This window comes from Oryzias melastigma, linkage group LG19, assembly GCF_002922805.2.
Source record: "Oryzias melastigma strain HK-1 linkage group LG19, ASM292280v2, whole genome shotgun sequence".
Classification (NCBI taxonomy): Eukaryota; Metazoa; Chordata; class Actinopteri; order Beloniformes; family Adrianichthyidae; genus Oryzias; species Oryzias melastigma.
Window position 1 is genome coordinate 6980377 of NC_050530.1, and position 11313 is coordinate 6991689.

Genomic DNA, 11313 nt, shown 5'->3' on the forward strand with positions numbered 1-11313 from the left:
AACACTAGATCAAAAGATGATTGGAGTGGGACTTTAAGGCGGGATGTGGAGGACCGCCGCCTGTAAGTACCAACGCGGGGAGCCCGAGCTGGAAAGACTAAAGAAAGATTAACAAGAGAAACCCATTTTTCCACAGATTTGACACGGCGACCCCAGACCACTGCTCCTCGCCTCCCACTCCCTCAGCTTGAAACCATCCAGAGAGAGAACACGGTCTGTGGGTGGTGCCGAGCTTCGACTCCTCTGTTTTTTTTAAGTTGCACTCGCAAAAATATTCTGCAAGGAAGACGAGAGCGGTGTGATTGCGGCGGGGCTCGAAATGTTTTTGGCGCATCAGAGCACAATGGTGTTTTTGTGTTCTTGGAGATGGGGGATGAGGCCAGTGAGCTAGAAACAAAAGGTTGGTTCTGCTGAGGCAGGTGCAGAGGGAAGGATAAAGCTAGGGTCCATTTTGGTCTTTGTCTGCCGTTCCAACTCCATGATAAAATGATGCGCTGTCCCATTTTTCTTTCACGGCCCCAAAAATATCTCAGCAAATGTTTTTTGGCAAAGACGTTTTCCCTCAAGGCGCGTTGCATAAGAATCCAAGGGCTTGTACAGTGGAATACATTTACATGACTCGATGTAATAATTGATGCAGACATGCTCAGAGCCTGAGAGGTTGCCCTGTTGTCACCTAGAAGGGATGGAATGACCCGCCGTTTTTCAGGGGTCATTTCATTCCAGCTCGCTGAACCCTTCAAGCTTTACTACACGGATTTGCTGTGAGGATGGCGTTCAACTTTGAGAGGATAAAGCCACATCACAAAGCTCAAATATCAGTTTCACTCCAGGGGCAGAATGTCACAGTTATTCAGAGAATTCGATTGAAACTTGTCCTGCTTATTGTTCAGGCCGCATGACTGATATCTAGTTAAGGCTTAAAGTTTTATGAGATGTCAAATGAGTTTCTGCAGACTTGAAGAACCTGCTATTTGAATTTTGTTGACTAATTTATTTCAAAAATGTAAAATTTTAGAAGATTTGGGCATCTTAAATTGAAGAATTAAATAGTTTATATCCAACAATTAGATCATAATACATAAATAACATATCACATAATGAATCACAAGTAGATCGCTTGAAAGGGAGTGGAAGGAAGCGAACTTATATAATCCCACCCCGACTCGACCATACCATTTTCTCTACATGTATTATCAATATCCAGTTCAGAACTTAATATCAAATATTAATAGATTCAGGTTATTAAGGATCATTAATATCATTGATGTGACCCGGAACCGGAACTCTGATTGTGGCACTTTTTTTTTTTTTTTTAAATTATGTATTGCAAAGTAATTGTATTTAGTACACTATAGAAAGTGAAACATTGGATCACTTAACAAAAGCGCTAATTTTTTACATTTTAAAATATTTGTTTTTGTCAAAATTATATCTGTAAGTTGCATCAACCATTAACTAAAATTTAAGATTTTGTTAAATTTTATGACAATTACACTCTCTCTTCTTTTCCGTCAGGTCAAACATAAAAGAAAGAAAAAAAAGATTTAAACATAAATATAAATAAAGTTCAGCATGAAATACAAAAGGGGTTTATACTCAATAAACCCCTACTTTGACAGTAAAATCTGTAACATTAGAGGCTCTCAGCTCGTATGTGTTTGCTCAGCTGTTAGACAGGACAAGTTAAAAAATAAATAAATCAACAAATTACTGCAGTTTTGTTACTTGATCCAATTTACAAAATCTCCATATAATCTCAGACTATTTATTACATATTTACATATCCTGAACTCCACCCATACAATTTCTGCAACTCCTACAACTTACTGCACTTTTAAAGCAAAAGATTCACCCCACCACATACACAAAAAGTTATCAAAAGTTGTGCACACCTAATATATGGGAAAATTCAATTTTTAATATAGTTAATACACCCCAAATATATCATGATGATGAAAATCTCATAAAAAAAATGAATCGGAGCAAAATCTCTTGGGGCTTAAAAAAACAGTTCAACCTAAAGTCACATGCAGGGATTACCTAGAGGGATTTTTTTAATTATTATGGGATGGCAACAGGACCTACTGCTTGGCGGCCATATTGCTGCAAAGTTTGAAATTTTCAGTTTCTCCACAATATGTGAAATAAAACAGCATTTTTTTATACACAAACACATTAAGTCTACAACCAAAGTGTTATTGCCCTTTGACCTCTGACATTACCCTTGCTACTGGCAGCTACAAATTGAAACTCCGCCTATGAATTTCAGTCTATCGCCTCCTAACTCATCAAGGATATTTGGAGAGCTACTTGGTTTTAAAGTTTGTAGGTTTGGTTTTGGTGATTGTGTAGCTAACAGAGAATAATGCTGCTAAAGCAAAATGTATTGTCACTATGCTATCTCCCAAGCTTGTTCTTCACATGGAAAAAAGGGCAACACTGCTACATGTTAGCCATGTTAGAAACATTAGCCGAATTAGCATATTTACAATAACTGTAACTTTCAACATTGTTTGCAACATGTTGAAAAAAAATGGACCAATAACACTAAAACAAACGTAATCGTCACTATGCTATCTCTCAACCGTGTTCTTAACATGTTAGCAATATTAGAAGCGTTAGCCACATTAGCATATTTCCAATAACTGTAGCTTTCAACCTTGTTCACAATACATAAAAAAACAGGCCGTTATCGCTTAAAACAACATTGTCACTATGCTAACTCCCAACCTTGCTAGTAACATGGAAAAAAAGTGTGACACCGCTACACGTTAGCCATGTTAAAAACGCTAGCTGCATTAGCATATTTACAACAAACTTTTAACCTTGTTTGCAACATGTAAAAAACAGATCAATACCACTTAAAACAATGTTATTGCCACTATGCTAACTCCCAACTTTGTTAGTAAAATGTAAAAAAATCATGACACTGCCACATGTTAGCTGCGTTAGCATATTTCAATACCTGTAGCTTCTAAATTTGTCAGTAACACATCATGAAAACAGACTGACACAGCTAAAGCAAACATTACTGTGACAGCATAACTCCCATTCTTGTTAGTAACATACAAAAGCACATTCTGACACGTTACATGTTAGTCGCATTAGTGTAAAAAAAAAAAAAAAAAACAATTAAAGCAGTGTACTTCACAAAATTGCCTCAACATCGGCAGTGAGCACAACCAGAAATAATCCATAAGAGGTGCTCCAGATTATTTATTACTTTTTTTTTTAATGAAGGCTTTTAGGTTTACCTTATAGTGTGTAAAACATTGTTTTATTTAGCATAGAAACTTTAAATGTAGCAGAATTAATGCTACTTGGTGTCAACAGTTACCAGATGTTAGTAACGTTCAAAAAGATTGACAGTTTTAAGACGGAGAAAAACAGAAATTAGCCTGTTTAATGCAGAAATGTATCATATTTAACAGATGGTAGCTAATATATAAAAAGGAAAGGTTTAAAACCATGGGAAATATAAATTACTCAACAGCAAATGTTGTTATTTTTCTTAAAGCTTCAACAGATTTTTAGTGCAAATAGGAACCAAGTAAAAAAAATGAGCAAGGGGCAAATACTGAATATGAAAAAGTTGCTGAACTTTGCTCTAATGGTGCAAAAAGTAACTTTTCAACTTGTATTTATTTTTTTTAATTGCCTAGTAGAAATAAACATGTTTCAGCTGTAACTTCTTAGGCAAATTTGTTCTCAGAAATGTTCTGCTTTGAAGGAAAAAAAGATTTATGTGCTCTAACATGTCTAACAGGAAATGATTGGGTAGTTTTTAAAAAAGGGTTCACATCAGCTGGAAGCTGAATAAGTATTAACAATCTGTGCAGGACTCTTGAGAAGAGGAGAGCTTATTTCTCTGTGGGATCTTCCCTGCTGAAGGATGAGTAAAATAAAATGACTTTTCTAGCCAGAGCTTAAGGAGTGAGCATAATGTGCAAATACTTGATTGAAAAAAGGTAAGAGCCCCAGTATAGTGCCTGGGGTTTAAATAAAACACCACCAGAATAAAATAAAATGTAAAAAAGTCAAGAAAATTTGCATCAAAGAGTTTTTGAGTTGCAGCATCATACGAATACAAGCTGTGAAACAGTGTTTTCTGTCTACTTTTTTTTTTTTTTTTTTTTTGCCTAAGGAGGGTCATTATTGAGAAACTGCAGAACGAACAGTCATGAATGGCAAACTGAAAGTGATAAATGCATGGTAAAAAAAAAACATGTCATTTAGGTGGAAAATTACATTTTCTGTGGTTTAATTGAACTGAAAATGAGTTAGTAAATATTTATTACATTTTTAAATACATCAAATGTGCCAGTAAATCATTAAATGTAATGAGACATACATTTTAATTGAAGGAAAAAGTAATATTTTAATTTACTTTGCTTATAATTTGTATTTACTCATGAGGAAAATCCCTAGAATAAATTATTTAACAAGGATGCTGCAACAACAGAAATTATAAAATTATATTAATTGATACATAGATAACATGAGTATGCTTTTTTATTTAAAAGGTGCAAATTATTTATGAATATTAAATTGTATCTATACATTATTTTAAAAGTCACTTTTAACGTTTATATTTGCATATTTTTATTGTGTTTTAATATATTATTAGATTTTGATCAAATAAGACATTTCTTTTTTTTTCAAACACAACATAATTTTAACATAATTATGAACTAAATATATAGCATTATATGCAATAATGCTAGTGTGAATCCTGTAAGCTGAATTTGGCCATTGAAGATGCTAAAATTGAAAAAACGCTAAAGCTGATAACCAGTTGAAACATTTATTAAAAGCCAAATTAGCCTAAAAAAATAAAACTTAGTTAGCCAAAACACCTAGCATGTAGCTGAAATTAGCTAAACTTCAAGATGTACTAAAAAACTGAAAAAAAAGATATATTAGCCAAAACTACTAACGTGTAAATATTAGGCTAACTCCAAAACAGATTTAAAAAACTTTTTTTTAATGCCTAAATTAGCCAAAACAGCTAGCATGTAGCTGCAATATTAGCTAAACTCTAAAATAGCCTAAATAATTTTAGTAAATGCCAAAATATTCCAAAAAGCTAGCAGAATGCCAATTTTAAAACTTTAAAACTTTTTGAAATAATTATGAATAAAAAAAAGACAGGAATATTATTCCAGAATCAATCAACTTAAACCTTGAAATAACTTTCAATATTTTACTCTCCAGAAAAATATATTTTGTCAAAATTATACAAGTTAGAAAAAATAAAATAAAATAAAATAAAATGATCTGGAGGGCCGGATAGAATTACGCGGAGGGCCAGATCCGGCCCCCGGGCCTTGACTTTGACACATGACAGTATTATAAAATCTTGACTTTTAAATCAATAAACTCCAAGATGAGATGTTGTATATGTTTTCTCTCACACAAATATAGACTTTGTGTTGCTTTAGTCTCTTCCTCCATACACCCACGTCGCTTTTTTTTTCCTTTTATCAATAGTGACACAAAAAAGTATAAAAAAATAAAAGGAAAAAGTAAAGAAAGGCTGTGGCATGCAGGACTGCCATTGTCTGCCACCAGCAATTTATGTTATCCCCTGACACAGATATCATCCCACAGGAAGGTTTGCTGTGACTCTTTTCCTCAGAAAGCGAGGCGTTCTCCGCCCGTAGGGTATATGAGAGGGAGGCCTGAATCCTACTCTGTTTTCCAGCACAACTAAGAGCAGCAGTAACAGCTCCCTCTGGGAGTCAGCAGTGTAAGGGAGAAAAAGAGATGACAGCCCCGAACCAGCTCTAAGTCACATGCAGCAGCTTTAATGGTGTGCAATCAGACCGAGCGAAAGGGCAACCGGGAGAGAAGTGCGGCTGGAATAGCGGGAATTATCTCAAGACTTTTACAGAGGGGTTCTTGAGGCGTCGGCGGCCCCTGTGCCAGAGCTCCGACTGTGGCCCGGTGTAAGATAATGGTTTTAATTTTGATAAGAATAAAGGAAAAAGAAGAAGAGGGGAAATTCTTCAGCGAGCCATTAATGTAATCTTCTGTTGGATTAATTCTTGAGTGTAACAGGAGTGCTGTTGGGGCCAACGTTGAGCTTATTCACAGAGTGCCCCCTCCTAATCTGTAGTTTAAAATGTAAAATGTAATTAAAGACACTCTGCTCGAGTGCCGGTGGATAAACCAGCCAAGAGAACATCCTCAACCTGACTGAAGGCTCCGCCGCAGTTATCAACATCATGCATAAAGCTCTTAGTGTCTTTGCGCTGTTGACAACTCTGTTTTGTCACTTACTCTTGGCCTTATTTCCCCTCGTCTCCGCAGGGCTGCAGTCCTCATGGATCATCTGTTAAGGTCGGCAATGTGACACCAGGCACTTCAGCGGCAACCCCGCCGATTCTCAGCAAAGCGCTCTCTAAAGGGAAACGCTTCAGGTAAAAAAGATTTTCCCAGCCCCTTTTTTTTTCTCATATCTACTGTATCTCAGCCAACATCAAGATATATAAAAGGCAGCCAAGTGAGAAATCCGCGGCGTTATAAAACACGAGCCCCCAAATAATAAATGTTAAAGAAAAGCACCGCTAAAGAATGTTATAAATGGCAACGTCTGCGTTTGTGTATTTCTCACTTTGGTTCGCCGCTTTAAGCTAGTATATAAAAAGAGAACTCAAGCAAAGCTGTGATATTAAACGGCTTCTCGATCGGGTTTGGAAATTGTTGCTCACACGTGGGATACAAAGGAGACACACATCCTCGGAGAAGAACGCAGTTACAAATTCGGAATTTCCCATGCCGTCCTTTCAGCAGCGGAGCATTCAAGCAAATTAACAGCGTTTTTGCAACGGCAGATCTCAAAGGCGGCAGTGTTTTTGTGATCACAGCAGTCAGATTCACAAGCTGCTGCTTTTATAATCCACAGAGAAGCGCGGGATTGTGGGTGTGCAGCATGCTCTGATGGCCCTGCCTGCAACGCTTAAGGAGACGCTTTGTTTGCTTTGATAATGTGGGTGCTGGCCCGCTCTGACAGTCGCTGGTAAAAGTCTGATGCTAGGTTCAAACGGGGCTTGGAAACTAGGGGTGTAGAGGGAAATCAATCGATATATCGCAAAGTTTCATTTGGCGATACTTGAAAGCCAGCAAGACAAAGTGGGCCCCTTATGGTTTAAAAGTGGGCAGAAAATGTGGGCCCCAAATGGGTTTGTCCACAGCTTCCGTGGTGGCCCCAGCTGTTCTTTTAAGTGGGCTCTCAGTGGGTAGGCTCGCTAAGCTAGCCAACCGCTCATTGGACAGCAGAGCTCGCTAGCTCAGTACAGATGAGCTTGCTAGCTTGCTACAGAAGAACCACAGAGGAAATAGACGGAATGGTGCGCGTGTCTCTTGGAGAACGACTCGCATTAAAGTGAAAAGGATGTTCAATGAGGAGGTTAATGACGCATCAAATTGTACGTTCCATTTACATGGCGTCTCTTAAGCCTTAAAGTGTTAGTAATGGGCTGGGACAAAGCTAAAATAAGTATCCAGATATATTCCATATGTTCTAATGTATCAAAAATAACAAATAATTACCGTTGACAAACGCAGGTTTTTGTAAAATTTGACAAATTAAACGACAAATCACACTCGCATTTCGCCCTGCTTCAGAAACGGCTCGATTTGGGTCACGTGACGCGTTGACGTCATGTGAGTGAGACAGCGCCAGCAGCAGAATGCAGGCGGACCCAGGGTTGTCAACAGATACATGTATGTGGGTGCGCTGCGGCAAAGTTGAATTCTATGAACGTCGGTGTTATGGTCCGACGGAGTATTAGGGCCACCAAAAAAAAAAAAATAATATAATTATGATTTTTAAAGTCGTAAATTTACGAGATTTACAATCGAAATGAGCCTATTGTGAATGAACACTGAGCAGAACCAGACCGACTGAACTGTGAAAAGCTTCTGATTTCAACAGGTAAACTGAATGTTTAAAACATTGCAAATGTTTGGAAGTTTATTTGTTTGATTTGCAGTTTATCAATCATTGATGGTGGCTTGCGGGATCTCTGCATCCCCTGTTGTGGTTGTGTGTTGAAACGGGACGATTCATGTGGAGAACGGGGCGTAAGGAGGACTGTTTACATTCTCATTTTTTTCTGCGCATATCAGAGACATGCAGTAAGGTGGTGAAAGAGCTTCTGGGTATGAGAATAAAGTGATTAAATAAGTGAATAAATAAATAAATAATGATAAAGTGGCGGACGGTCCTGCAAACATGTCTCTAAGCTCTTTATTTTGCATATGAAACTCTGCATTACAGACCCGGATAGTCAGCGTCATTGATGATTTGATTTAGAGTCGCCAAAAGGTTCCGATCTGTAAATAAAGCTTCACGAGATGCTCTACGTCTTCCAGCTTCGAGCATGGCTCTGATAAACGGACAGATTTCAGTTTCATCGGCATTCTCAGCGTCATTGTCAGTGTCATTGCCAAATAGTGAGCTCCTACTTTACGCGCTGCCGGCTCAAATTGATAGGGCTTTACAGTCCTCAAACCACAAACACCCGGCGCCTCTGAATCAGCGTCACTTTTAGAACAAATGTTTCCACAATCTGAGTCTGAAGACAGAATTGTGGACCTGGAAATATCGCTGCTATCGCTAGCTCCGACACGCTAAGGAGAAGCCATCTTGCTATATTGACCCTTCTGACGTCACGCGCACCACGTGACCAAAACGGAGCTTTTGACCCGGAAGAGACAGGTTTGCCAAATTTGGCCTCAAAAATGCCGTTTTATTTCAATATTTCTTGCTCAAAACACGGCAAAACATTTGGAAATGGTAAATATAAGGCGAAATGCAGTTAACACCGAAAATGACCCACAACCCCATTACTAACCCTTTAAGGCACATGTGTCAAAGTCAAGGCCTAGGGGCCGGATCCGGATTTTTTATACTGTTTTGGAGTTTAGCTAGTATTTCAGCTACATGCTAGCCTTTTTTTTTTTTTTTTGGCTAATTAAGGCTTTTTTTTGTTTGTTTTTTAGGCTGTTTTGGAGCTAGGCTACTATTGACATGCTAGCTGTAATTTTGGCTTTTTTCATGTTTTTTTATTTTAAGGTTTAGGTATTTTTTCATGCTAGCTAATATTTCAATTACATGCTAGATGTTTTGGCTAATTACGGCCTTTTTTTAATTTTGTTTTTTAGGCTGTTTTGGATCTAGGCTAATATTGACATGCTAGCTGTTTTGGGTAGTTAAGGCTTTTTTTTTTCAGACTATTTTGAGGTCAAGCTAATTTTTTAGCTACATGCTGGCTGTTTTGGCTAACCTAAGTTTTTATTTTATTTTTTTAAAGTTTTTAACATTTTTTAGGCTAATTTGGCATTTAGCTAATATTTCAGCTTGCTATCAGCTTCAGTGTTTTTAACTATTAGCTTCAGGGATTTCAGCTATTAGCTATCAATTTCACCATCTTCAGCTATTAGCACTAGCATCTTCATTACTAGCATTATTGCAGGTAATGCTATATATCTAGTTCATAATTATGTTAAAAAGTTAGTTTTAAAAATATAGTTTTAGAGTCTTAAATAAATGTTTCTCCTGTTCGGCCCGCCACCTAAGATGTGTTTTGGATTTTGGCTCCTTGTGAGATTGAGTTTGACACCCCTGGCTTAAGGGAATACACAATTTAAGATGCATCCCCTCCTGTCTACAACCTTCTACAGGTCTCGACAATCCAAAAACCTGCAGCACCCACACAAGTCTACCGTTGCACGGTGTATGTGACTAAGACACTGAACACTTGCTGCAAACTGAAGGTACAGAGTGTACAGTTATCACAGGGAGTCAGTCTTTGCAGGTCTGGTTGACATCGACGACTACTTCAATGAAAATCTCACAGTGACAGCAGTTTAATGGACCGGTTCCGTGTCGGAAAAGAACATTTTTTTTTGCTTGAAAGCTTGTTAAATGTGGCTGCAAAGACAATGCCACACCTCCTGGCTTTTTTTTTTTGTCCTCCACGGGTTTGTGCAGGTGTTTCATAAAGGGCAGCTGACAGTCCGTGATCTGTTTCTGCGGAGCGTGAAGAGGCCAGGGAGAACTAGACTGTGATGGATGATGTCGAAATGCTTTCTGCTATTGATCCGAAATGTGGACCACATCGGGGCTATTGGGAGAAAACCCCTTTTTAAAACATGTTGGTATGGCCTGTCCGGATTACTGCAAGTGTTTACCTGTGTGTCAGAGGTTTTATAGCGAGCGTGAGCATGCACTGATTGATTTATGAGTCTGGGTGCAGAGGAAAAAAACAATCCAAAACTAAAAAGACACACCTGTGGCCTCCTTTTGGACCAGTGTCTGCAGCCATCGTGCTAAAGGCTCCGTGAGACTCAGCGCCACATTGATTTCCACTCAACGTCCACAGATTTTTCTCCGGTCAAAAGAAACCCGCTAACAGTCACTAAATTCTGTCCTTTGGGTGCAGCAGGAAGCGGTCTAATTGGAATACAGTCCCACGTCAAATGACTTTGGAGTAAGTTGAGAGCATTGATCTGCTCTGCCTCTTATTGACCCTGATGGAAGTACAGCTCTGAGTGCATGTTCATATTTTCAGAGAGAGTGCTGGGAAAGCGGGGAGAGCTTTTATTCTTTACAGAAAGGTAATTTAGCGGCTGCATTGTGTCACGTGGCCATCGGTGGTTGACAGTGACGACTACCAGACTGGGAAAAACCAACTCTGATGGCTCTGTCATTACTGTAGGTATCAATACTGGATGAGAGATTGAGCTGAGAGAGATGATGGGGCAGAATAATCGCTTTCTTATTTTGTCATGATTGGAGAACAGGTGACTGTGTGCGAGATATCTGGGTGTTCAGCATCACAGGACGATAAGTAGACATAGCAGAGTGCTTGTTTCATGGAGGCACACTTCAGTAGTAGCAGTAATGCAGTAAGGCTGTTTGGTCTGGACCAATTTGAAAATCCATCCGAATTCTGGTGCAGGTGAAACTTGGTCATACATAAAGATTTGAAAGTAAATCCGGATATGTTTTATTACAGTAGGAATGCAGATGGATTTTCCTACTCAACCTTTTTGACCCCCTAAGGGTGGTTTGTTTGGCTTAGTATGTTAAAGGGCCAATACCGTACTTTTCTTAACCCTTTCTGCCTGCTCAACCCAATGGTGGGGCACATTTGGAAAAGATGTTTTTTAAAATATTGATTGTGAGTATTACTCCCCAAGGTACGAAGGCCCTAAAGCAGGGGTCTCAAACTCAAATCAGCCGGGGGCCACTACAGGCGGCGTCTAGTTGAGGCTGGGCCGCATCAGGATTTTCTCAAG

General features: G+C 38.6%; 1 protein-coding gene and 1 long non-coding RNA gene across 3 annotated transcripts in view; one reads left to right on the top strand and one right to left on the bottom strand.

Moving 5' to 3' along the window:
* The window catches only part of nrg3b (neuregulin 3b), a 293063-nt gene that overhangs the window by 266793 nt on the left and 14957 nt on the right, over positions 1 to 11313 (top strand). For both annotated transcript variants that reach the window (XM_024285818.2, XM_024285819.2), the window contains exon 7: positions 6316 to 6425. In XM_024285818.2, the coding sequence (XP_024141586.1) occupies positions 6316 to 6425 (110 nt within the window). The remainder of the gene's footprint in view (positions 1 to 6315; positions 6426 to 11313) is intronic.
* The window catches only part of LOC112154689, a 137634-nt gene that overhangs the window by 66018 nt on the left and 60303 nt on the right, over positions 1 to 11313 (bottom strand). The window lies entirely within an intron of this gene.